At 47.4% G+C, this 27,829-nt stretch overlaps 1 protein-coding gene across 9 annotated transcripts in view; it reads right to left on the bottom strand.

The window, feature by feature from the left end:
- Positions 1–14,513: 14,513 nt before the first annotated feature.
- Positions 14,514–27,829, bottom strand: part of LEKR1 (leucine, glutamate and lysine rich 1) — a 51,175-nt gene continuing 37,859 nt past the window's right edge. For 7 of the 9 annotated variants that reach the window (XM_068692672.1, XM_068692673.1, XM_068692671.1 and 4 more), the window contains 7 exons: positions 26,342–26,423; positions 24,541–24,618; positions 24,056–24,259; positions 22,312–22,405; positions 18,775–18,927; positions 17,539–17,838; positions 14,514–15,056 (listed from right to left, as the gene is read on the bottom strand). In XM_068692672.1, coding sequence (XP_068548773.1) covers positions 14,649–15,056; positions 17,539–17,838; positions 18,775–18,927; positions 22,312–22,405; positions 24,056–24,259; positions 24,541–24,618; positions 26,342–26,423 — 1,319 coding nt within the window. In that variant the 3' untranslated portion in view covers positions 14,514–14,648. Of the gene's footprint in view, positions 15,057–17,538; positions 17,839–18,714; positions 18,928–22,311; positions 22,406–24,055; positions 24,260–24,540; positions 24,619–26,341; positions 26,424–27,829 lie in introns of those variants that run through there. The other 2 variants (XM_068692670.1, XM_068692677.1) reach the window with 2 other exon arrangements.

Here is a 27,829-nt window from a genome sequence, read left to right as displayed (position 1 = left end):
TGTTGGGTATCAAATGTATTGAGACCACTAAAAGGAATTTTCTGAAATCTTGTACTTTGCCTGTTGGCCATCAAAGCGACACTTAAAATATTGGCGTGCTTCTGGTACAGACAAAACACCTGGATCAATTTAGAGGGAACTGGGGAGGCTCTAGGAATTCCTGTACCTCTCAGCACAGGCAGCCAGGGAGACGAATGTGCTTCTGCTGCATGCAGTAGGAACATTGAGCAGGTGTTGTCTGCTCCTTGCTTCCCCAGGGCTGGCCTGTCAGGGCTACATGTACAACACAGGACAAGAAGTCAAGGTGTTTGTGTCCCTGTCCCCTGCACTTCACTGTTCTTCCCTCATGGCTTCCTATTACCCAGCTGCTGTGCCTGTGCCCTGTGCCCCTGAGAGCCCAGGTGGCTGGCACGTGGTGCTTTGCTGGCACTACTCTGTGCCTGTAGTTGCAGATGGAAATGGAAGGGGGAGAAAAGGTGAGGAAATTTTGGTTCTCTCAGCTGCTCAGATAATAAAATTTTAAGCTTAAAGGTAGGAGGCATCTGCTGTCATCACAAACTTCAGACGCTGACCTGCAGACCTGTGGGTACAGAAACAACACAGCATAAAAACACCTTTACTGTCCCGAAAAGCTGCTCCCAGCTCTGGCTGGGGGTGACGTGGCGTTCAGAGGCAGCATGGGACAGGGCAAAGCCCAAGGCCGGGTGAGCTGGGAGCTGGGTAGGGTCCGGCACGCTGTGCGGTGTCAGCAGCAGCACCAGGCACTGGGCAAAAAGTCTGCAGCCCTCAGAAGCCGTGGGGAAAAGTGATTGAGCAAAAGCTGCTCTGCAACTGGTGTGCTCTGTAAGCAGCTGCCCAACATCCTGCCTGACCCTGTTTGTATCTGTTCTCTAGAAATTCAGAAAGTTTTTTTTTTTTTTTAAAGTTGGGGAAGATAAATGTGTTTCTCTTGTTTCTTGGTTACCTCTGTTTTGTGTTGTTTTTTTAATCTGCAAAAACTTGGCCTATCTTTCACGTTGTTTGTTGCTTTCAGAAAGTTGTGTTACTATGGAAATGAACATTTTTCCATAGATACAGGTATTTAGACGGTTTGGGGCAGTGGTAACAGTTCTATAGTAGCACAAATAGCTCGAGCTCTGAGTGTCAGAGTTCAGTTATTGGAGAGAAACTTGGAGTGGGCTCAGCCTGCATGTGTGTGAGCACTGATTGCCCTCCTGTACTCCGTGTGCCCGGCGCTCCAGAGCTGAAGAGCAGAAGTTGTGTCTCATACAGAGCTGGAACATCTGGTGATGTGAAACGTCTAGACACCATCTGCTGCAGGCTGCTTACACAGTGAGCTTGCAGCCCGTTAGCAGAAGTTCAGTGTTTGTCTAATCTTTCCTGGAGGGAAAAAAAAAGATGTGTTCAGTCAGCTTTATTGATGGCAGCCATAACCGTGTAACACCTTTGAAAAAAACAGGCCACGAAATAAATGGTTTTGGTTACTGCAACAGGAGCACACCTGCCTCAAAGCCCACCTGAAGCAGGGTGGGTGCTGTGAGAGGAGAGGTGCTGGGCAGGCAGGTGCCCAGGGGCAGCACCGCGGAGCCCTGGGGTCTGGCTGGGCTTTGCCTTGTCCAGGTTTTGGGTTCCTCAGCCTCTTCGGCTCATTTAAAGGGGAGAGAGCTGCCCCAGAACAAGCTGTGCCATCGGTTAAAGGGCTGGGGGACAAAAGCAGTGGCAAAACAAATCCACCAGCTGCCGGCAGCGTGACAGACAGCGAGGTGCCAGCCGGGGACTTTGACCAGGGCCTTGCTGTGTTGTACTGCACTCACCTGCTGGCTGCACGGCACTAACAATCAAATTAAAAAGAAAATAAGTCAAAGCCTCACGCAAGGATGGCCCTGCATTATTTTTACAGCCAGCTCTCCCAGGATTTTGGAGTGTCGTTAGGTGTTCCTCGAGGCTCAGATCACAAAAATGAACAGCTGGAGCATTGTTGGACCTGCAAGCCTCCAGGCTCTCCTCATAAATCTCAGCAGCTGAAAAGCATTTTTCTTTAATGTGTGTTATTTTTAAAGTCTCTCTTAAAATTCCAAGTCTCTGGTGTGTGCTCGAGTCCCTGATAGGAACACTTCATCCGCTGAAACTTCCTTCTGAGCGGTGTCATGGTTTTGGTGGCCCACCACTGACATCTGGCTGTGAGAGCACCCCTGGCAGCCCTGACTTCACCGCAGCGGCTGGCCCAAATGTCTAAACATTCACCGTTCGGAGTGGAAATGCTTTTATAGCAAAAATAGACTCCTGAATGCTCCACCGCGGCGATATTTCGAACTGAAACCCCGGGTGTGGATGGAAACGAAATGGCTTTCCGGCCCGAGCTGTGCTGCAGCACGGCACAACTTCCCCTCTTCCCCATCCCTTTATGCTTGATTTACTGTGCTCGTTCTCTCACCGGGACAGATGAAAGCACCAGGACCTCAAAGAAATTGGTGATCAAGCATACAGATGGGAAATAATAAAAGGTATTTGGTGCTCTTCCTCTCCGTCCTCCCAGTATTTTTAGTAATCGCTGCCTCCGGTGCACAGGCGGCGGCTGCACGGTCCTGCAGGAAGGTGGCCGGGTGGGAGCAGATGGCCGGCAGGCCAAAATTTGCTTCCCCCTCACAGGGCGGGCGCCGTCCTTGCCGAGTGGCAGATGGCAGCCAGGGCAAAGCAGGAAGAGGAGCACCGCAGCCCCCTGCCTGGGACGCTTCTGGCGAGGAATTGCTCCGACAGAAAAGTGCTGCAGGAGCCGAAAGCTGAGCGGTGTGACCGAAACAGCAAAGGAGCGCACGGCAGGGCTGTGGTTAAACACGTCGGGGGCAGCAGGAGCTGGGCAGGCAGGAGCTGGGGCTGCGGGGCCACCTGCCAGCACCCAGCGCCAAGCACAGCGCCCACCGTATGCTGAAATGGGGGCGTTTTCCTGGAAAATACAGAGCGTTTCTGCATGGGCTGGTGCTGGCGGCGCTGCTGAGAGAGAAATAAGGTGCTGAGCCTGAACTTCAAAGCTCTGAGAGCTCTCCAGAGACCCCCGAGAGCTAACTGATGGGGAAGAGTCCAGCTGGCTGATCTTTTCAGCCCTGTGGTTTGCTGGGGTCTGTCCCTCCCTCAGCATTGCTTCTCCTCAGAAAGCTGGCAAGGGGTCACGCTAAAAGGTGTTGGATATTTTTTCCACAAAGAGGGGCAAACATTTCAAGCCGGTAAATCCAGAAGTTGGAACCTGAATATCTGGATGGCTTGGGAGGAAAACGAAACCATGATAAATTCAAACATGTTCTTGATCGAAATTGTCCCAATAAGGAGCCCTCGGGATTTTAGCCTCTCCCAGAAAACTGTGGGGCGTGATGGATTCGGGACATCTCCAGTCAAAAGCTGTTGCCTGGAAAGTGAGCAGGGTGAACGTGGGCAGGGAGGACAGACGGACAGGGGGATGTGGTATGGGGCACCACAGGGCTCGTGGCCCACCACACATCGAGCTCTCTCTTTGTAGGGTTTCTTCTGGCCTGACCTCCCCGCTTGGGCAGGAGCAGCACAGGAATTGCTCGGAGCAGGTTTGTCACACCAGTCACAGCAGCGATACCGCTCCCCTCTGCAGGAAATCCTTCCCCGTCCCTGCTGCTGCCGGAGATGTTTGGGAGCTCAGCCCCGAGGAGGAGCCTGTCCCTGAGCCATCCTCGGCACACCGCGTGGCCGTGTTCACGGCTCTCCCTCTCTGGTCCTTGTCACTCTCTCCCTGCTCCTAAATCCGTGCTTAGGGCTTGCAGGCTCTGGGGAAGGACAGACTGATAGTCCTTCTGCAGGCCTGGACAGACAGACAGGGGTGGTGCTGCCCCGTGCCCCTCTCTGCTCCACTCTGTGCCTGCAGCGGGGCCGATGTGTGCCCACGCAGAGCTCAGGGGTAGGCACAGCAGAGCAGCAGCAGCTACGGCCCGCTTAGGAAAAAACACTTGTGCAAAGGAAACAGCTTTCCATCCCCACCTCCTGCCTGGCCACCGACCAGCGGGGCGTTTCGAAAAGGAAACCGTCAAATCAGAAAAGCTGGCCTGAAAAAAAATACGCCTTGATATTGCAGTGGGAGGAAAAAAAATGGCAAAAAGTGCCCTCCTTCTCCCAGAGGAGAATCCCTTGAGGTTTTGCCCAGCCGGATCCCTGAGCATCGCTGCAGCCCAGCTGCCCCCAGGGCTGCCGGCCGCTCCCGCTGCCGTTCTGGGTTTTATTCTGTAGGTGGAAGTGTTGCAAAGCGGACACGAGCATCCCTGTGCGTGCACACGCTCACGCACACGGGCACGCAGATGTTCCCTGCTGCCCGAGCCGTGCGGCCCAGCACGGCCTCCCTGCCACGCGTGGCTCCCTCCGGCCCCTGCGTGTTTTGCCGTGCCATAAGGTGTGCCATGCCTTGGGAACATGCTCACAGCACCGCTGCCTGCAGGAGAGCTGGGCAGGTGTGATGGATTTAGGTTGCTTTGAGCCATTTTCCAAACTGCCCCAGCTTTGCAGGGAGAGCCAGCAAAGCCCTCGCTCACAGCAGGCTCGCCTGCCCTTCCCAGGACAGTTTTCCTGAGTAATTAAAAGTCTGCTGTTCCCAACTGGGACTGGCACATCTCATTTCCTACCTGAGTTTAACGAGAACTGGGTTTCTATTTAATTGAATCTGAACAAATTCTTCACTGTTTTTTGTTTGTTTGTAAGCTGTCTGTTTTTGTAAAGCCTCAGTAATTACTGAATAAGCTCTTGTGCTGACAGGAGCACCAAAGCTGGCGTTGTCCTGTCTTTTAACAGTCCTTGGAGTGATTTTGTGTCTTACTGAGCACGGCAGGAGGGTTCCATGAACACTAGCAGGTAGCTCTGCCCCTTTCCAAATAATAATACAAATATCCACTCCCCAACAGGGTCCCAGAGCAGCTGCTTCTAGCAGGGCCACCGCAAACAGAGCGCTTCACTGCTCGTGCCGTGGTGGCATTGGGGAACGATTGCGGTCTGACAACCCCCAGCAGCACTGAGATTTAAGGGAAGAAGTTCATCAGAAGATGAAAATGAAAGTTTACTCGGAGCCAAGTCTCTTGCCCCTCATGCAGAGTTCCCCTGCAGTTAAATGAAAGCCACGAGATAATGCTGGGCTCAATAAGGGCAGGGGGCTTGGGGTAGGGGTAACTCTATGAGGCAGGGGTCTCCCCGAAGAGAAAAGGAAGGGACGTGGGGCTGCAGCTCGTTCCTAGCTCATTCGGGATGCCAGGTGAAGCCACCAGGACAGCCGGGGGCTGCACAGCTCTGCGACCAGCAGCGTGCAGTGGGAGAGCTCCCAGAGCTGCGCTCCAGGGGTGCGCTGGGCCCTTGGAGCCATCGCAGCAGATTTACGGCCGGGGAGACGAGCACACCCCCCGCGCCCTGCTGCCGAGACAGCTTGGATTTCTCAGGAATGCTTTAATTGCCTCCAGTGCAATTAACGACCCACGTGGCCAAAGCACACCTGGGAGGGTGCTGCTCCCAAGGCTGCTGCAGCCGTTCTGCTCCCGGGAACGTGGCCCCGAGCTCCTGCATGGCCGAGCCCCATCCCAGACCACCCCGTCCCAGACCACCCCGTCCCAGACCACCCCGTCCCAGACCACCCATCCCTCTCCCGAGGGATGGTGTCCACGCAGGGGGATGGTGGTGCCGGCCTTGTGCAGCCTCTGCCCCCTGCCCCTGAGCCGAGCAGAGGCCGTGTCCGTCTGTGTGGTCAGAGCCGGGCCTGCTCAGGCCGGGCGGTCTCGTGCAGCTGTGGCACACGGCCTGGGCTGATTTAGCTCGTACTGATGAGGAATCAAGAAATGAAATCACTCCAAAATGATCTTAAACCGAGTGAATCGACTTGAATGCTTGTGCAGATTCAACTACGCCCATCCAGGGACACACCACAACCTCCTGAAGCGCCCACGCGATGTAGGATGTGCAGATCCGCACGGATCCAGCAGGAGCCACGCACACAAAGGCGCCCAGCAGCCAGCATCCACCTCATTTTAAAGCTGGTTCAGAGGCCGAGGAGCTGAAATTGTGTCCAAAACCCACAGGATTTCTGCGCCACAGCAGCTCGGGAGGAAGCAGCCCACACGCAGGGCATGTGCCAGGGCCTAGGCCCCGAGCACGAAGCCGCCCGGCCCCACAGCACCAGCGGGGCTGACAAACACCACACCACGGCCACGGGCACCCCTGTCAGGGGCCAACAACGCTCGGCGGGGGCTGGCAGCGCCCTTCCAGCTCCCCTCAGCCCCCCTCAGCCCTTGTGTCCCCTGTTCCCAGCCACGGCAATGTCCCAAATGAGCTGGACGCGACAGGATTACAGCACAGTAGTTTGCCATCAAGGAAACCGCAAGCAACAAACAAAGATATTATCTGCAGCATATGGTTCCTATTTGAGGCCCTCTGTCTGGATGCAGTAATCGAGGCGGCATGGCTCGGGGTTGTGCCTACGTCTGGGCTCCCCAGGCAGCTGCAGGGCCAGGGGACCTGCTGCAGGGATGGCTGCACCCCCCAGCTCCTCAAGATTGAGAGTTTAGGAAGGGGACGGGGTTTTTGGAAGGGCTGCCAGAACCGGGTGCCTACCGGGAGGGACGCCCAGCCCCTGGGAGCCTCCCAACCTCAGTGCCTCCTCGTTGAGGAGCTCGCTGAGACCCCATAGCACGAGGGGTATTTCAGCAGGAGACAGGCACCTGGTGTGGGGGCTGTGGGGCAGAAACAACTTCATCCTTCCCAGTGGGAAGGGCAGGAGGTGGGCTCTGCTCCACATGGCCCCAGCAGCTCCCCGGGCATCACAGCTGCCTCACGTTCCTTGTGCCTGGCAGCCCCCTGGGGCTGAGCAGGTGGACACTATGGTGTGACCCAAATTGTCCCCAAAATGGCAAAAGCATCATTTCTTCCTAGCAGCGTGAGGTCCCCCACAGGGAGGGCTCTGTCTGGGACCCCCTTTGCCCAGGGGCCCGGTGGGGAGGGGATGGGGTCACACAGTGAGAGCGGGGCCGGGAGGGCTGGAGGTGAAGTTCTCGGTGTGAGAAAACGCAAAAAAGCAACAGATGTTGGTGGGCTGCAAGGAAAGGAAATGATGCGAGCAGCTCCATGGCAACTGAGCGAAAGCAAAGGTAAATGGTGAGAAAGCGTCTGAGCACGGCGTGGGCTCGGAGCGTGTCTGGGGGGGTGGGAGTGGGAGCACCAGGCCTGCCGTGGGCTTCGTTAGCACCAGGAGCGTCGTTAGCAGCAGGGCCCCCCTGCACCGTGGTCCCACGGGCTGGCTGCCCACCCAGTGCACAGGATTTGGGGGATTTTCACTTCTTTTGTGCCAGTGTGAGCAAGAACTGGTCCTGGCCCAGGGCCTGATCAAGCCCACGCAGCCCCTTCAACCCTTAAATCCTGCTGGCCCCGGCTGGCGGTGCTGAGGGCGGCAGGAAGGGCTGGCTGGGGAGGATGCTTCGGGGCTTCCAGCTTTTCAGGTGGAAATCTCAATTTCCTCCGCCTGGGAGTTGAGGGCTGTGGAGTGAAATGGTGTGGAACGAGCAGGCTGGGCCCAGCCTTTCCAGGAACGCCTCCATCTCCAGGAGCAACCTCGTTTCCCCAGCCCCGCGGGAGCTCCTTCAAAACAAACACTTCTCAGGTGCGCTCTGCCCACCCCTGGCCTCGGCCCTCAGCATCACTTACATTGCTGGGGAAGTGACCCAGCGCCTCAGCCTTTGCACCGGGTGGTTTCACCTTGTAGGGCTGAAAAGGAGTTGTGGGATTCAGCAGCTGCTGAGCTCAGATTTATGGGTTCGTCAGCACCGTGCCGGCAGCGCTGATCCGTGCGCCCCGTGGGGTCAGCAGGGCCACACGACAGCCTCCCCGTGTCACCTCACGTGTCCCCAGCCATGCTGCCCTGCAGGCTGGCAGGCACCACTGTGCTCAAACAGCCCCGAATTTTTCCCAGCCAGAGGCACAAAGTGAGGCTGGGAGGCAGGTGTGCACGTGCCAGTGTAACCCCTCCGTTCCTAGGGGACCCTTTGGGTAAGGGGGGTCCCATCCCTTGGAAGATGTCAGCACGGCAGGTATGGGGCATCCTGGCCCAAGGAGAGCCAGAGGAAAGTGTTCCCCTGCATTTCTGTGGATCCTAACTCACAGAAGAGCCTGGGCTCCAGAAGCAGCGTTTTGTTCTTTGGCTTTACAGCACAGGAGTTACAAACCCGAGTGCTCCCCGCGTCCACATTTAGCAGATGAATTATGGCCTCGTTCTAGCTCCAGCAACTGCTTCCATAACCCTCCGAGGAGGTGCTATTGCTATTTTTAGAAGGAATCTGCAAAAACAAAACCCAAAAAAGACATCAGCAAATATAATTAACTTGGCAACTGGCGGTCTATAAAAGCGCTGAGGCAATATTGCTACTTGGTTACACCCACAGCATCCGCAAATCAGCCCCAGCATCTGACCTCTTTCTGGCCACTTTTCAGAGGTTGTTGGTGATCCTTTTGGGGTCCTTTTCCCAGAGCACACATGTGGCTCTTTGTTCAGGACGCCGTGATGATTAAAGCGACCACTCAGCCCCGGTAACTTGAACCAAATACTGCAGCTAGCGCAATCCCTCACATGCACAGGAAGCAGCTGGACAAACGGGTGCTTAAATGGATTTCCATAAAAGCCAATGATTCATGAAAACCAGTGTTCAGAGAGCAGGGGCGGCTTCAGCTCCCTGTGGAGGCTCTCCCATGGCCACCACGACGCAGCGTGAGGACATTTTCCTTTGTGTTGTGCTGAAACTTTCCCTGGCTAAATGTCATCCCGTGGCTCCTACGGGGCCCACCCTGAGTTATTCCACGCCTCCACTGGTGTTCACTGCTGAGTTCTCGCTCTGTGCCTGTCACCGTAGTGGCTGAATGCTCCTGATCTTCAGAGGCTTCCCCCCATGGAGAGCAGTGCGTCTGGTGCTGGGGGAGGTGGCCACCAAGACACTTTGGGCAAACCAGCCTCAGTTTGTGCCCAGGTGATGGAAGTGATAAGGAAACCCAGGGAAACTTTGGCTCGTTAGCTGGCAGCAGCCAGGTTGTGCAAACCCTGTGTGACAGCACCGCGCTCACTGGCCTGGAAGGGGGAGAGGAAAAGGAGAAAAACGCCAGCAAGAGTCACAAGCTCCACGGTTGCAAAACCCTGTTCAGATACCCCATTTATTCCCATTTTTGTTTGTTGCTTTTTTTCATAATGGCTGTGGAAAGGAGCTGAACCTCCACTCCTCTGTCTGTAGCTGTGCCGAGAGCAAGTTGCTTCCAAAACAGACCCGAAGAGACCTCTTAAAAGCGCACGCCTGTCGCGCTTTCTGACCTATCTGCTCAGTTATCTCCTTCTGTGCTTTGTCCAAACGTTGTTTGCATCATTACAGACCTTTTGCACGCTGCTGACTGCGGCTGCCTTTCCTCGTGTGCGCGGCGATCGGCTTCGGCTTCATCCAAAATCTCCCTGTGACGTTTGCAGCGCTGAGCTCCTTCGGAAGCTTTGAAGCGGTTCCAGCAGCCGCTGGCACACACCGCGGCCCTGGCACGGCTCCGGGGCCACCACGAGCTCCTGTTCCTGACCCACAGCACCGGGAGGGCAGCAGGCAAGGAAACGGAAAGCGAAACTGCCCAGGTTCACTGAAACGAAATTGTGCTACAGCTGGGAAGAGTGTTTGACATGCGAGTTGGATTCCAGGCTTTTCTTTTTTTTTTTAAACCATAACTAAGTCACTGCTTGAATTCGGTATTTTTCCTTTAAAAATAAATAAACAAACAAAATGAAAAAGGAAAGAGAAAATGATGAAAAAAGTAGTGTCAAAACAGGGTATATTCCATCAACTTGAAACATGTTCTGTGTTTGGAAACAGGAGGCTCCCCAAACAAATCAGTTCCTGTAACTCTGGGGCTGAGGAACCAGCAAAGCCAGGCTGCGCAGGCTAAAATGATGCTGTGTCACCATCCACAAGTTTCCAACATTTAGAAATGGATTGATTTAGGGGACATACGTAAAGCTACACGGATTTCAAAGCAGCAAGCCTGACTCAACATCCCATTAAATGGGCAGTGCAGGTCACAGGAGTGCAGGGAACAGCCGGCCTCCGTGGTGAGCCCTGGCACAGCCCTTTGGCCATCACAGCCCCAGCACACGGGGCCGTGACCCACACGGGGAGGGGACAGCACGAGACGGGTCTGTGACACGGCTGGCACCACGCTCGGACCTGAGGCAGGGACATTTTGTGGGGCAATAAATGAGCTTCCTGACCGGAATGGCTTCTGGATTAGCCCATCCGTTTTGTGCCTAATTTTGTTCAGTGTGTGACAGCGAATATGGGATACATAAAAAGCTAAGCAGAATGTTTATTTATTCATGCCCCATAAAAACGGGGATGCGCTGACATTTCGCACACAGACAGCTGCACAGGGATGAAAATGAATGGCTTTCCTTGCTCTCCATTTGCCCTATTTTGAAGCTGCCCTGCACGTAGATCAGTGCCGAATCTCAAAACCTCCCTCACTGTGGCTGTCGTGCAAGGACCAAAGCACACAGAGGGCGACAGGGTACAAACCTACAGCGAAAAGGCCAAGAACAAAGGCAACGTAAGCAAGGCAAACCACAGCCTGCTCATATCTAAGTCCTATAATGACATCGGTTTTCCAGCCTGCCAGTCATTCCCGCATCCCTTTCAGTTTCCAGACGCTCAGATGGCACAAGGGGCAGCCCCATGGGGCACGTCTGAAGATGCTGCTGGGGGCAGCAGGTGAGCAGGTCTCACCCCACCACGGCTCGATGCTCACCCCATCGTGGCACGATGCTCACCCCAAGCTGCTCTCAGCTCCCTGTGGGCTTGGGAGCCTTTTCTCCAGTTCAGCCTCCTGCCCACCCAGCTTCACTTCCATGGCTCCAGCCCTGGCTGTGCCAGAGCCCCGAGCAGCCTGTTGCTGCAGGGAAAGCCCACGGGTCCCTAAAGACTGCGGTGTGCCCAGGAGGCGACCAGAGCCTGCAGCTGGCCCCTTCCCAGAGCCGTCTCCTGAGGCACCCCCAGAGAGAAGGGCAGCTGCCTTCGCATCAGCTGGATCACTGAAACCTGCCTCGGCACAGGACAGGAGCTTTGGAGCACGCACAGGGGGCTTTATCCCACGAGCAGTGATGGAATAAGGTATAATACGAGCTGTAGACACTCTTGATCTTAATATGTTTTAAAAGCAGGTTTTTATTTATTTATTTATTGACGTTCTTAATCTTTTACTGATCCTCCATGTGGAGCACGCTGTGGAGGACTGCCCGTTTCAATTTGTGTAAGGCAAACCACAACCAGCTGGTGCGAGCTGTGTACGGCGACGTAACTTCAAGACGACACGTAGCAGTGAGATATTGATGGAGCTGGGCTTGTTTTAGCTGCCTGGTTACAACCAGACCCGTATATACAGATCAAACAGAAAGTGTTACTTTTGCAGGCCACGCAGCCATCAGCCTTTGGCTTACTGGGAAGAAACCCAGCCACATCCTGGCACTGACCTCAGCTCACCAGCAACCCGAGGCTCCAGATGGAAAACTGCAGCTAGGGAAGGTTTGTCGCTTGCTCCCTTCAGAAGATAGGCCCTATCTCCTGAGATACGAGCGAAAACAAGCTGCTGGAACTGGCCATGTTTGCTTGGAAGAGGTTTTTTTTTTTCATTATCTGGGAACAGTTCGCAGTGCAATGCCAGATGCTCATATTTTCCATCACACAAATTATATTTCCGGTGTTAAAACCTCTTCAACATTAATCTTGTGCAGTATCCTTTTTATTATCCTATCAAAATTAATTTCGTACTATGCTTTGAGGATGAAAAAAAGCCACATAAGTGCTAAACATATTTGGTTGTATTATTTCACACCATTAGAGTTGCATATGGAATTTATTCTTTCTTCAGTAGAACAAACTTAAATACCTACAAATAAAGACAAAACCTAGCACAAAATTCTCATTGTGTAAATAAGAACCCATTTTAAATAACTTAAAATAAAGATGTGAGGCTTTTGATAGGAAATATCCCCAATTTCACTCTTATGCTCTTTCTTTTGTTAAAAAATGTGCAGTGCTTTATGCAGCATACTTCAATTTATAAAACACTGTGAGCCAAATCAAGAATTTAAAGCAAAGAACATCTCACAGCACAACTGTCTCTTTAAATTAAAAAAAAACAAAAACCAACAACACACACACACGACTGTCTATGTTTTCTTCTGATTAATACATTTTAATGATATATGGCATGGGGTCTGGCTCCGGTTTCTATTTTCATATACTCTCAATGCTGCTAAGATACAAGATGATTTTTTTCTGGAGTCTGCTTTATTCCTTCATGGAAAAACTCCATGTGCAAGCCACAGGCTGCGATCCCAGATCGCACACACTCACTCGGTTAAAAGGCTATTTATCATTTCCAAGACATGAGGCACATCACTGCTTTATTTTGTAATATTAGGAGTATGTCTGATACATATGGCAAGCACTTACATCTACGGTACAGATGGCAAGCACTTCGGTACATATGGCAAGCACTAATTTCACCTCCTGTCAAAGCAGCAGCGAGGCAGCTCCGTGCCACCAGCACTGGATTTGACTCTCTCTGCATTTCTACCTGTGCAGCACGCAGAGATTTGGGGCAAACTTAATGGAAAAGTAGTGACCCATACCGAGATCCAGCCTGAGCTTTAAATCTGAGCGTGCAAGGTGAGGCAGGGAGCACGGTGGGGGCAGCCCGAGCCCAGGCTTCTTGCTGGGACCGAGCTTTTCCTTGCCCACCAGCCCGCGGCCAAACTACGTTTGATGCTTGATGCCTGCACGAAGCCTTCTCTAAAGCATCCGCCCAATTTTGCTGACCCTGGCTTTTCTGACCAGAGGAACCAGGCCCAGCAGGGAGGGCAGATGGAGGCCCCCACAGACTCCAAATGCTTGAAACTCCCCTGGAAGTTATGGCTACTGGCTAAAAATAAATTTGGGTAAACGTGGTAATAACACGGCAGGGTGGTGCACTGGGTACCCTGCAATGCAAAGTGGCAGTCTACTAGCGGGGTTAGTGCTTCATGGAAAGATTTAGGACTCTACTCCCGATCTGGCAACAATATCAGCACTGTCCAGGAGGAAAACAGAAGCCTTTGCATCAGGCCAGAACAAGACAACCCGTTGCTGTAGGACATTTTCTTGCAACCTTGAGAAGTGAAAGGACGGCTGGCTTCCTGCAGTCAGCGGGTCAGGAACCCACAGAGACAGATTTGTTCCAAGTTTGTTTTTTTTTTTCATTATTCCCTTGTGCCGTGAGTCCTAGAGTACAAGGTCCAGCACAAGAAAAACCCATTCATAAATGCCACCACTTGTACAAGATGTATTACCTCCAGGAAGCTTTATTTCCTGAAAATGTGGGGATATAATTAGGTGTCTGCACTCTCCGTGGCGTTCTGCGCTGCTGCGTTTCATTCCGTTGCGAGAAATGCTTTGTAAACTTTCTTTCACTACGTGAAATTAATTTGTTTTTAAAAGCTTGTCGCTGGTGAACAAGGCTTCCTGATACTAACACTTTGTCTATTGCTTAGCAGCGTGGGCCCTGGGTTTCTGTCAGGTAGGGGAAATACGGGAAATATCTGTTCCTGACTGCTTGGGCCCATGATTTATGCTCTCCCTCCTGCTAGAAATATTATTTCCGTGGCTGCTGTCATTAGTTTATGTGCTACTCCTTTCTTACAGTATTTCAATGCCCGGTGAGTCCTTACAGCTGCTGCTGCTACAGGACCTAAGCACTACAGCAGCGGCCCTGAGCCCAAATCTGGGGTCTGCCCTGCGTGCGTGGCTCCAGGGGCACCACGGCACGAATGGGTACGAGGTGGAACGGGGTATTCTGTTATACAAGGGTTAAAATGGGACAATTTGCTTTCCCCACCTGTGCTCTGCCCTTGCTTTCAGTACAGAGGCATCACTGCGTGCATCTCCGCAGCACTTCAACATCAAATCCCAGTGCTGCACTCCAGATTACAACAACCACCACAAGCATCGCCAGAAAGTCCTCAGCTCCTTGTCAGCCAGCACGGGGAGAAGACTCGTACACAGAAGCAGTAGGGAAGGTGTGTGCCTGCCACTGGTCAGCACAGCGAGCACGAGGACTCGTCGCATGTCCGTGCTGAGCGCTGTGTGCTCCAGCACCAGAGCCTCCCAAGTCCGTGCAAGTACCCCACTGCTCCATTAGGCAACTGCAAATACCTGTCTCTAACCGAACAAAACACTTTTTTACACCAGAAACAGACAATGAAGTTACACAGAATAACATATAAAGGAGGAAAAAATCCAACAAAGTGGTTTGGGGAAGACAGCATTTGGAATTGGCAATTATTTTAATTACACCTCCTGAAGACCTGCTCCTCTTGGAGAGGCAATGTTTTTCCTTCATACTGTTCTCATCTCGAAATGTAGATAGCATTTAATTACACTGATATTCAGTGGACAAAAAAAAACATTTGCATCAAAAATATATAATAATTTAACTTCATTTTAATCTGTAGGAAAGCATGAATTGCATCCAGTAATATCTGACCCCAGGACCCACAAGTAAATGGACATTTGTGCTCTGAAATAGTTCCCCGTGTGCTACGTATGTGCGTGCAGCCGTCAGAGCTGACTCAGCTGTCTCCTTATAACCGCAGCAATCCTGCTCCTGGGCTCATTCAGGGAGGACGCCCGGCCTCTGGGAGGATGCGGCGGGCTGAGGGCTGGCAGAGCCACGCTGCCGCCACGCTTACTGGAGGTGGGCGCCTTCGCGGCTCTGGAGATACCAAACTGTCCGGAGAGATTGATTTCCTTCCCCGAGCTGGGGCTGGGGCGGCTCTTCTGTCCGTAATCACCAAGCAGGGCAGCCGAGGAGGTTAGGCTGCCCTGAGCCAGGGAACACGGCGATAACGGGAAGTTTCCACTGAGCTTTTTTAGCTCCAGCACTTGTTCCCTGGCTTGAGTCAAAGCGGCAGTCAGCTCATAGCGTTCCTCGCACTCTCTGCGCACCGTTTCCTGGAGAAGAGTGTTCTGCAAACAGAAACAAACACTCGCTTTACAAAATGCCATTAGGGAAAAAGTCTGCCCATTAAAGTCCTCTGGTTCAAGGCAGGGGTGCCTGGAGGGCACCGCTGCGTGCAGAGCCGTCGGTGCTTCCCAGTATTTTGGTTCCCCTGGAAGTTGCTCCAAGGACATACATCAGCATTTATACATACTTCATTCTCTCAGGAGACAATGGAAAATGTGAGGTAGGTTATCAGGAGCTACTTCTGATGTCCTGCCCGTCATCCAACTAGGGGAACTGGGAATCCTGCTCTTGGAAAGGAAACAGCAACGCAGAGTCCCAGTACTACATTGCCACTTTATTATGATAAGATGTCCCAGAACTTATCATCCTCTGTGTTTAAGCAGTTGTGAACTGATTTTTTGTGACTTTAATGATTATTATTTCACAAATAATTCTGATAAGTGATTATCTATCTAGCAGTTTTCACAAACTTTTCACTGTGATTACTGACACCCAGGTGGTAAATGACTAGTAGTGATCCTCGAGCAGACAACTGAAGTTGTCCCTGTATGACAGAGGTCCCCAAGTCAGTATATTATGCAGAACTTATTTGTGATGCTAACTTTTCTGTTTTCCAGCTGAAATAAAAAGTCAATAAATGACAAAGGGCAACATGCTAAGTGGACTCGTGAAAGTCAGAACCCCTGACAGTTCAACAGAAGCAAAAAACAGCCACGTTTCTAACTGAGCTCTTCTAAGCAAGCAATTGCTGTTGACTCCAGGAGGTACACGAGGACGGAAGGGAAGCCACCGCGAGGACAGTCTCTGACACACAGAATGATGAGCAAGTCAAATAGAGAATATTTGGGGTGTGCACAGCCCCACTGCCTGGACACAAACATTTCTATGTAGACCTTTTTAGTGCTGAAACTACGAGCGGTGGGCAGGGTCAAACCACATACCACTCCGAAGTGAGGACAAACATCTGTCTGAAATTCTCTACAGTGAGATGACAGTGAGTATATAGAAGGGGAAAAAAAAAAAAAAAGTGTAAGAAGCATAATCTCAATGGCAATTTTTTGACGTTTGGGAGGGACAATACTGGCATCAGTAAAGTCAGAACAGGAGCATGTTGCTACCAAACCGGAAAGGGGTAGGTTCTGTTTAGCCAAGAAAAGGCTATTATTAAACTATTAATTTTTTTGGATGTGTGTTCCCTTCAAAACTTGAAAAATGATGGAGCAAATAGAAGTTCTTTGTTGGCCACTTGAGTTAGATTAGAACCTAATTAGATTAGATGAGATCTAACCTCTGTACCTACTGCAGGTGAAGGAGTGGTAAGATGAGGAACACAGCTGCTTGCAGAAGTAGGAGAGATGGGAATATCTAAAATAATTTGTTCTCTGAATACCTAATTGTGCAGACAGCTTAATGACAGGAAGTTAGACATTAGTCTCTCTGCCACTCAGATGTCACTGATAGTCCACGAACTGATCTGGGAAGTGTTACCACGAAAATCTGAGAGAGTATCCTCGTGTGAAATCTGTTTTACAACCAGTTTTGATTTTCAGTCACTCTGACCTTCCTATTTCCTAATACCATTATATGAGAAGAAGAACTATGCTTCGGAGTGGGAAAACTAAGAACATAAGTGGAGCTGAAGGAACCTCACGGCAGGGTGTAACAGTGTGCTCCTGACCACACCAAAGTTCCCGATCAATACTTGGAGAGCACGCGTCTTTCCAAGAGCCCTTCCCACACGTACAGGACAGAACGACTGCCAACATCCTTCTCATGCCACCAACACAGTGCTTCTGAACCTTTCTCATGTATGAAATAAACATCAACCCAAGACCTAATTCATTTTGAAGAGTTTCATTTTCAGTGTTTATCAAATTTCTTCTGCCACTAATTACTTCAAACATTCCAGTCTAATCTTATCTGCAGTCCCTGACTCCACTGTTTTCACATTTCTCATGCAGCACTACAGCTCCCTCTCCTCCCTTCCCACAATACTCCAAACATTCAGCAAATGCTTGTGGCAAGAATATCCAGCAGGCAAATTTCTCTTCATATTTGATCACTTTTATGCAATTGTGTTACAGAATGTGGATTTACTGGTTGGAGGTGGGACAAACCCAAATGAGAAATATCCATGTCTTCTGCTCAGGAACCCTGAAGAATGCTTTATTGTTTACTTATTTGTATAGAGGGGTGTGAGGTTACAGTCTAAGAAAGAAGGGTCTTAAAAGACCTGAAAATGTTTTCTTAAAATAATATTTTAAATGTTTGTCTAATTAAAAATTTCACACATTTTGTGATAGTTTGTATTGATGAAATTACTACAAATTTGTTTCATTAATCTTTTAATTTAAAGGTTTTTGTTTTGTTTTGTTTTTAAGCCAGTGTGTACCAGGGTCTGAAAAAATGTATGCTTTGAATGATTCTAGAAATCACATGTCTCACAGTAAAAATAGCAAGGCATTTCCTTGGTCATGTTCCTACCTCCTCTTGAACTTGACTCAAATTATGAATCAGCTGTGTCCTCTCCTGGGTTAATTTTTCCAGTTCATCTGACTTGTGTTTAATTTCTTTCCTCATATTATCCAGAAATGATTCATTATTGTTCTTTTCCATCTCCAGCTGAAATTCAAGTTCAGTAATTATTCTTTTAAGGTCCTGAATTTCCTTTTCTTTATCTTCATCTTTCTCTGCAAGTTTGACCTGGACATCTTGTAACTTCTTTTCAAGAATTTCTGCCTCCATCCTTAAGCTGTTGGTGGCACTTGATATTAATCCAGGTATCTGCACGACAAATGTTGCATAAGTCTACATTCAGTGGTTATCTTTAGACACGTAGAATTAAGTATCAGACAAATGACTTCAGGAAAAAAAAAAAAGTAGAAATGCAAGCATGCAGGTCCTCAGAGACAAAGAAAATGCTTTGAATTTACATTATATTCTCAGAGGATATCAGAGAGCTCTAAGTGTATCAAAACTCCCTCAGAGCAGAGATTAATTAATATGTCCAAGATCAAACAGAGAAATAGTGGTAAAAATGGGGAAATTTAATTTCTTTACAGCAAGCCAATATTTCTTCTGGGTTCTAAAATCATATTTGTAAAGCAAACTGTGATAAATTGTTCTTTAAAACACTGTGTAATGTAATGAATTTTAAATAACAATATAATTTCATCAAATTTATTTGATTTTTCCAGAATTCTCAAGTGACATGTCAAATCTTCTGAAAACTAAGGCAATAGGCACATTTTTCAATTTCTACATAAAACCTCAAACACTCTATGTCTGGGTAACAGCAATGGCCAATTGTGTGTGATGCAACAAACAAGGGAAGGCATTAACTGGACCTTAGCCCATCGGTGAGGAATTCATTTAGGAAGGGAGAAAACAGTGCAGACGGTTCTGTGACAACCTGTCATAGTCTCGAACAGTCCAAAAGCTTTTAAAATACGACATTGTCAGTTGTTAGCAGCTACAGTTTGTGGACACAGATGAACTCTGGATAGAGAAAATCTGATAAAACATCCACAACCACAGTAACTACATATCAGCCTGTTCCAGTTTCCAAAATGTCAAACACCTGCTATACACTAAGATCAGGAAAAAGTCATCATCGAGACACAGGACTACACATAAAGAAGATTGTATTCCTTCACATACTATTTTTCAAGGGTTTACGTGATCCACTGCCACACCATTTTTCCCTCGAGTGTCACACACCTTCTTCTGGAGCTCCTCGTGATCTCTCTGATATTTTGTGATCAATTCCTGCTGTTTTTGCCTTTCAATGTCTAGTTCCACTCTTGCTTCTTCCTTGACTTTGAGAATCGCTTCTTTGTGTCGTGCTTCACCTTTGGCCAGATCAATCTCCATCTAGGGAACAAGCGCATTTTAACGACGTGGTGCAACTCATCTCAGGATTTATTTTTCACATTTCACAGTACTGCAATGAGTGGTGTGAAATTTGGCAGACTGAGACGCTGGGAGCTGAACAACCACATCCGACCGCCTGCAAGCACCTGAGCCAGCGAGAGCTCCCCCGACCCCACTGCCCCTCCAGCTCCGAGCCCCAGGGGCAGCCACGAGGAGCTCGCTGCCCAGGGCACGGCGTCTCCAGCGGTGCTACGAGCCTCCCACGGGCAGCCAGGCTTCACTCTGGGTCACCACGAAATGCTGATTCACAAAATCCCTGGCTAGCCCTGAGAACAGCTCGTTATTCTGCTGGAAGCATTTGCTCTGGAGGTAAACCTCTGCTCGTTATTACTTCCAAGCGCAGCAAAATGAAACTTTTCACAGTGAGTGAGATATGCTGTGCTAAAAATAGACCGTAAGCTCAAAACTAAAATAAAAAATACTGGCTGGCTTATGAAATCATTTTCTATGCACGCTCTGCCGTTCGCAGTAGATAACGACGTGCCATACGCAGAGGTTCTGCTGGCTCCCAGCGGCCCTGCTCACAGCACACACATACCGCAGGTGCTAAGTGACAATTTGGAGGTATGGAGCATCTTAGCACTGCATCCCTATCCCCTAATGTGTCCTCCGTCCACTACATCTGTCACAAGCACCAAAACAAGAGGGGAAGGAGCATACCCGAGAGCCTCCCCCCACACCGGCCGGTGCCCGACGGGCAGGCAGCTGCACGGACCCATCACTGCCCAGAGCTGGAGGATGGGAAGGAGGCAGCTCCTATCCACCTCGGCTCACTTATCACTATTTTTTTTTTCATTTTTTAAATTGTTCTTCAGATGTTTTAGCACTGTTCTGATGGTATATACACTGGAGAAGCTCTGCATCAAAAGTGGAGACGAGTAAGTGAAAGCTTTACAAATTGTGGGTAAAACATCCCAGTCCTTACAGCATCTCACGTATTAAGTGTTATGAATTTAAAGTTGGAAATCCAGCAATAATCGCCTCAAAATAAAAGCCTGGATTCTGGAAGAAATACTGACGGCTGTGTTTTGAAGATTTTTTTTTCCTAAGCCGGTTTGCTAATATTATACTGCTGCAGGCTGCATTCTAATGGCCTTAATTGTCGTACGCTGAAAGAATATAAAAGTCTTGTTAAACGAGCACTGCACTATCCTAGTTATTTAAAATTATTAAAAGCCCAGAATGAGCTTAATTATAGCAATCTAATTTTGTACACTAATTATGAACGAGAGTGTTACAAATTCCTCTAACTCTTTGGGAGAAAAATATAAACTAGAAATATTGTAATTATTTTAAAAATCAAAATATACACAATTCTGGGCATTGAATGGGCACAACCCCCCCTGAGATTTAGTTTAAAACTGGTACATTTGTAAGACCCTCAGAATAGACCATGATGATTATTATTATTATTGCAATAACGTAGAAGATACGTCTGTATTTATTAGATACGGGAGTTTGGTTTCTAACCACTGAAAAACTTATTTATTAACTCTACATGTTATTATAGAAGCAAGTCGTGAGCTGAAGGCTACTTGATGACTAAGACTAGAAAAATTACAAGCAGTACAAAAACCTGAGCTCATTCCGAAGCTTATGCAAGCACTTTTCACGTTTAACGTTTGAAGCCAGTAGCTGATAACCACAACAGGAAATAAAACGATAGGTGAGCTCCAAAGAAAGCATAATGACTACCAACTGCTTTAAAACTACTTATGTGTTCCCCGTTAATTACATATCAAAAAACTCACAAATGCTTACATCGATTTTAAAGTCGTTTGTAAAAGATAATTTTTTGACCCACCACAATTTAAGGTTTATCTGCATTTTACACATAAAACTGGAACACTTCATACTTAGGCAATGGCACACTGACCCAAGAAAAGATAACTTTGTCACATTTCTGACTTCTGTCTGATGAGAACATCCTTAGAGTACTTGACGTTCACCGCATTTTAATGGCTGTGATACCAAAGATGTAATTGCTGTCTCCTCCTAGCAGCAGCCTTTATCTTGTTTTAATGTCACGCTGAACAACACGTTGTGATTATGCAGACAGTGTGACCTCATTCCAAAATTATATCCTGCCACACAGAGGTTAAGAAGTTTTAAAAGAAATGTAACAGATCTTAATTGCTGGTAGTCCAAAAAATTTCCTGAGCCTAAATAAAGCTTTCAGATACTTATCACATCCTGAACCAAACCCGAAAAAGACAGTAATTTTAGTCACCAATTATGTAAGGCCTAAATCAGAAATGTCAGAGTTATTGTTCAACACCGTTTGCAGTTCTTCCTTCACATTTTTTTTAAATAATTTCTTACATTTGTTTTTTGTGTGAGTGTATGTTTTGTTTCCCCCATCAGCTACAGACAGGCACGTATAAAGTCTCACACACACACACGGGAGGTCGATCGCTCTCCCTCACACCTTCTCTCTTGCCCTCACCACGAAGGAACAGCCAAAGGAGCCTGGGGGGAGGCGTATGAGGGGGCTCTGCAGGCTTCCGAAGGAACCAGCGACTAAAATCACAAAGGCTGGGCCCTTTCACAGAGAAGCTAACTTGTAGGAGTGTGAGGTCTTCTCAAACAGCGCAGAGGCATTTCACTCTTCACCTCCACGCAGCTCTGCTCCGAGGGGAAGCCACGTAAGAACAGCAGCCATCAGCAGGAGCCTGTGTGGCAGAGACGCTGCTGCCTAAAAGGAGCTGATGGCACAGGGCAGCAGGAAAAGCAGGCGCCTCTCACATGCCAGAGGCCTTCCTAGCTCTGGGACTTCCACATGCAGCTCCTTAGCTCTCTTCTGTGGCGATGAGCCCACCTCGTGTGAACTGATGCTGCTTTAGGGGTTTTGTTCTCCTCACCATGCACGTGAGGCTTGCCCCAATGCTGCAGGAGCTAGGGGTTCACATCAAACCCCTGAGTTTCCTGCTCTTCCACAGCTTGTGACAGCTCCGGAATTAACACGCTACAACAGCTCGTTTGTTTGGCTCTGCTTTGGTTTGCAAATGCCCGTCCTTCTAGGGAGAGGACATTTTTGCTATTTTATAGATTTGTTTCCCAAATAGCCACCCCCGGTTTCAGTTCCCCGACAGTCCAGATCCAGTCTGAGCACCCACGCCTGTAAACGCTCACACCAAACACCATTCAGGTCCAGTTCCAGCCTGTGCAGAGATCACCCACTGAGACCTCTGGCACAAAGAATCCTACTGACGTGTCTGCGCTTGAGGAGGCAGGGATCTGCCTGGCGGGACAGCTTTGTGACAGCTGACTAGAGCTGGAAAAAAGAAGAAATGGAAACTGTGCCAACGACACATCCAGCGTTACCTTCTCCCTCCAGTTATCTTCATTCCGCATCTTCTGTCTTAATGTTTCCTGCAGCTGCTCTGTTCTGTTCTGATGAGAAATCAGCATTAACTCCCTAGAAACCACAAAAACTCGTATGTAAATACGTGCTCTGCCCAGATTGGTGGTGTGCCATTTCCTTCAATTAAGGCCTTTGTGGCAAGGGCTCGTCTTTTCCTCTTTGTTTAGCATTCTGTGCAGTAAGCATCACAATCCTGTCCGGAGCCCAGAGGCACAACCATAATCACTACTTTGTATTTGCATAGTGCTGTCACACAGTTTTTGAAATTCGTGTTTTAAAGAAAATACTGTAGTTGATCATTCTTCCATATATACACGTGTAAACCTCAAATATATTCATAATGCTCAAGTCAAATTAAGATGAATACTAACTTTTATAACACTCAAAACAAGTTGTTGTATTTAATGAACTCAGGATATTACTATCATTATTTTTTTTAAATCTAATAGCTCCTGAATTAAAACCACCAAGTGGTTGCTATTGTTATTGTTACTGTTTGTTATGTTTTGCTTGTAGAGCAAAAGCCCCGGAGAGTTTAAATTCTTGTAACTTAGATTATCAGCAATGTACTGACTGGAACAACTCACTGAACTGAAAATATTCTTAAATTAACATGTAGTATCTTTTCATGCAGGTACTCACGTACAGTAAATACTGAAACCCCTTAGATGTAAAAATAGCTTAATGCCTCTTGTGTACACTACTATCTCAAAAAATCCTTATCTTCTCCAAAACCCACATTTCTAAATGTATTTTCCCAAATCAAACAAATAATGTACTGCCATGTCGTAAGTAAGGGACAGCACTTTCTATGTTGTTAATAAAAGACAATTTAATTTATCAGTAACTGCAAATGTAGTAGCAAGACACTTTTAAAAACAACTCAGTGAATGTTAGGAATAAACCAAATATGTAGATTTTTCAAGGCAATTAAAGAAAAAATGTGGATTTAGGTTGATAAGTGGAGAAGTCTAAAACAAAGGCACTCGGATACCACTCCAGGAAGCAACAAGCCTCTGCAGCTCAGTGCTTTATTTTCCCCATCTGAAAAGTAATTACAGGGAAAAGGCCAGCTTTGTCAGCAGCTGAGGACCTTCAGAATGAGATTAGACTGGCAGGAAGCTGTCCATACACTTCACTGAATTCTCAGCCATACCCAATAACCTGCCATATTGCAGTATTTACAGCATTGTTACCGCTTGCAAGTTGCTAATAACAGAAGTTACAAGAATTTAAAGTCTCCAGGGCTTTTGCTCTACAGGCTCACATAACAAATAGCAACTATAACAACGGCAACAAATAGGTGTTTTGATTAAGCTTGAGCAGGATTGCCCTGCATTGCAAAGCAGGGCTGTTGGGTTTCTTTTTTCCTGTTTTTATTTTCTTTATAGGCATTGTTTGTTCTATTCAGCTTTTGCCTATACTCCAATAATTTAAAAACCCCATCCAATGAATTCCACAGTTCTGGGACAGGGCTCAGGGCTGTCCTGCCTGTAGGAGCAGATGGCCGAGGGCAGGGGCAGGACACAGCTGGGCATAGCGCCTCTCTCCCAGTCTGCCCAGTGCCCGTAGCCAGGCTCCAGTAACAGCCAGAGGGGTGAGGACCTGGCAGAGGAGGAATGCTTAACTTTTTAGAGATGTCCAAGAAGAAATCCTAGGGTGAGTGTACATAGCGATTATCTGTGGTGACTCAGCTCTGATTACCTTTCTTGCTTCAACATCACCACCTCCTCCTCTGTTTGTTGAAGAAGAGCTTTAAGTGTTTCCAGTTCACTTTCTGATCGGCTGGTTCTTCTTTTTAGATCTTCCTCTCTCCTCTCCTTCTCAGCCACCTCTTCCTGTAAATGTTTGCATACTTGTTGGGAAATCAGTAGAGATTCCTCCTTTTCCTTGAGCTCTTTTGTAAGTCTACAGATGAAATGAAAAGAGAAAAGCAGTATCAACACCACAGTTATCACATCCTCATTTACTAACAGAAACTAAGCAGATGAAATAATCTGTACCTGGAAGAGAAAACGTTAGACAAAAAAAAGTATTCATTCCTTATGAAGTTAAATTGAACACAAAAATAGAAACTGAAAAGAGAAAAAAAAAAGATTGTATAGAAGCTGCATTAAAACCATAAAATAAAATTGTTGCTCTTATTGCTCAGAAATGTACATGTCATGAGATATAGTTTCAGCATTTACCTTGACTCAGAAATTCCATTTTCGTATTTCATTTTTTTCAGTTCATTTTGACAGACATCGAGTTCTGTTGATTTCATCCTAAGAAAATGTTTTTAAAAAGTTAATTTGTGCAAAGCAATGACAGTCTTTACTCATGCAATAACCTGAACATCATTAATTAATCTATTATCTACCTTGCATTTTCTATTTAATTAAAATGCAGATAACAACAACAACAAAACTCCATTAGTTCCAGCTACCATTTTTAAGTAACACGGTTTATACTTGCAGTGTAAACCCAGCCTAACCCAGGATCACAAAAAGTTTATTGTTGCAAACAACAAAGTGGGAGCTTGCAACACTGATGAATGTTTCAAGCAAGATATGAACAAAAAGGAACAAATAACAATTTAGTATGCAAGAGGTCTGGAAACTTTGAAGGTTATTTCTCATTATGTCACCATTTCATCAATTAATAACCATGGCAAAGCCTCATATTTATGCTTAAACAGATATAGAATATGTTATTTTATTAAATTACACCCATATTACACTGAAATTTTAATATTACATTTTGAAACACTGTACTGTTTATTTAACTCTGTTCATGAAATCTTTTTTTTGTACATGATACTTGTATTATCATTGAAATACGTTGTTGCTAAGCATTCCAAATATTTGCAACTGTGTTATGATCAGCCCCTGTGAATATAGGGGCTGAGAACAGAGAGTACGCCTCAGACAAGAATCCTTCTTTGAATTTCAGGAAAATATAGAAAAAGCTTGATGATAGCTCTGTCTCAAGATTGTCCATGCTCGTGCCCTACCCTCGAGCTTCATATTTGAAGCAGTGACATTTATTTTCACTAGTGTGCTGTGCAGGCTGAATTGTTCTCTATGCAAGCACTGCGGATTTTAAACGTGGGAAAGCACTCAGACCCCTGATGCCCCAGCTTTTAAAGGTGGTGACTGCTCTCACTGAGCTCTGTGTACTTCTAACAGTTGTGTTTGAGCGGACCCCGGGGTCCCAAGCTGCTGCTCGGGATTGGGATGCTCTGAGGACGGAGCTCGCAGTGCCCTGTGCCCCAGCGGCCGGCCTCCCCTGCAGCAGGGGGGACCTTCCCTTCTCCACTGCTGGGCCTGCAAAAAAGGCTGCCCACAGAGCCATCCAGAAGGGAAAATAAAGCAGGGTAACAAAGCAGGTAAGCTCAGTAATTGGTGTGGGTTGGCACAGCTCTGCAGGGGGGCTCTCTCTTCCTCGGTTAGCTCTGATAAATGGTTGGCGACATGTTCTCTCTTCTCTGTTAATTCAGGCTTTGTGTTTTCTTATTTTAAATCATACAACACAGTAAAATACAAATCATAACATACTGGTGCATGGGGAATACTCACAGTAAATCTACATTTGGGAAACAAATTGTAGTCACTGATTAAACACTAACGTTTCTGATTAGCTTTACTGCACCCTTCCCTCCATCCCCAACTTGCAATGTGAAAGGCTACTTTCCATGCACATTTTCAGTCCAGAAGTTATGTGGGTTTCATAAAATGTTTCCTACACGTGTGCATTACATGAAGTGTCAGACTGAGCTGGTGTCCTTTGACACAGCTGGAGAAAGCAAGCCCCCTCCCTCAGAGAGCCACATTCAATCAGTTGGTTAGAAACACAGACTGTGTAATATAAATATAAAATATTTCCTCTGCTGGTCGTAGCCGTCACAGACCACTCAGACAGGCAGCAGCACAGGTCCCTCTCTGCAGCAGGTGCCCAGCCACAGCTGTATGCCCAGTGGCAAAACAAACAAGCAAACAGAAACCTTACATTAGCAGCTTTTTGTAGTGGTCCATTTCCGCTGTTACTTTCTGCAGCTTGAGTCCGGTTGTCTCTACTTGGTTGGTTAAATCTGCAATGGAAACACGGCAGTCGTGTCATTCCCTTCTAGGCACAGCATGCTTTATGTGGGTGCTCCGGCCGGAGAGCTGCCCATCCCTGTGCCCACCTCTGTGCCAAGCAGCTTGGTGATCTGTAATACCTGATTTCTCTCTGCTTACAAACCATGCAGGCCAGATGCTTTTATTTTCTTGGGAATAACAATTATGTTTACTGAAAAGGTTGGAGCGCTGCTGTGCTGCTGTACACTTCGTTTCAGAACAGCCTTCCAATTTTTATTCATACTTGAGCACAGGCTGGCTTGAATAGCAAGAAGCTGTGTTATTTTTTATTCTCCCAGGAAACATCAAATTCAACTAAATGTAAATACAAGTGTGTTCAATCATATACACATTTGTACATAATGCAGAGCAGAAGCACGGAAGGTGGATAGGAAAATAAGCCACTAATGCTACTTCATCTAAAATATTGAAACTGACTTAGTGCTACTATGTATTTTGTCTTATACTCTCTTAGCTAAACGTTATCTTTCAGAACACATCACCCACCAGTTTCAAACAGCCACTGCATTTGTTTCAGTACATATCCCAGTCCTTTTCATCTATATCATTAGATTAATTATCCTTTTTTTTTTTTTTTCACACACACAAAACCAAACTACTTCCAAAGAAAATACAGTGCAAAGATCAAAGTGCTGTCAAGTATCACTTCTCCTGCACAGGCTCACTTCAGTGAAAAAGTGACAAACTTACTCCTTTATAACGCTTTGATTTATTAGCTTCCAGCCCTGTAAGGCTGGAATTCCCCATAAAAATTATTGCCCATAAAAAATCATAAGATTATCCCCCTGAAACTATGAAGATATTTCATAGTATGTCCCCTGAATTTATGAATAATTTTGCATATAGGTCTCTGCCCCTGAAGACAAAGCAGATGGAATATTTTTGGTATAACATACTATTATCATCATGTTTATACATTTCAAAGACAAAAATACTGACACAGTGCTGCTGCATTTATTTTTGTAATGCTTAGAGACATTGCCACGTCTCTAAGTCCTTTAATGTTCAATCAGCTTCTATTCTGATCCCTATCAGTGAGATCCCACTGATAACTAAGTGAGCAAATGGAAGAGTGTAAGTAGATATTTAGGGGAGAAAAAAAAAAAAAAGTGCCTTTAAATGTTTAAATACGTGAGAAAGATTCATACTGAGCACTGCTGCTCATTGCAAGCCCTGACTGGCAGAAGCCAACAGATCTGGACTTTGTAGGTCCTCCTGGAGTTACTCGATTCATTTATTTTAGCACACAGGGGATGCTGATAGCTCTCCGCTGTGCCCATGGTGAGCTGCCTCAGACGTGATGTCATCCCCATTTGTTTTTTGTCTCCTTGAAACAATTCAACCATGGAAGATGAGA

Source organism: Anas acuta, chromosome 9, assembly GCF_963932015.1.
Source record: "Anas acuta chromosome 9, bAnaAcu1.1, whole genome shotgun sequence".
Classification (NCBI taxonomy): domain Eukaryota; kingdom Metazoa; phylum Chordata; class Aves; order Anseriformes; family Anatidae; genus Anas; species Anas acuta.
This window is presented reverse-complemented; position numbering and strand designations above follow the sequence as displayed.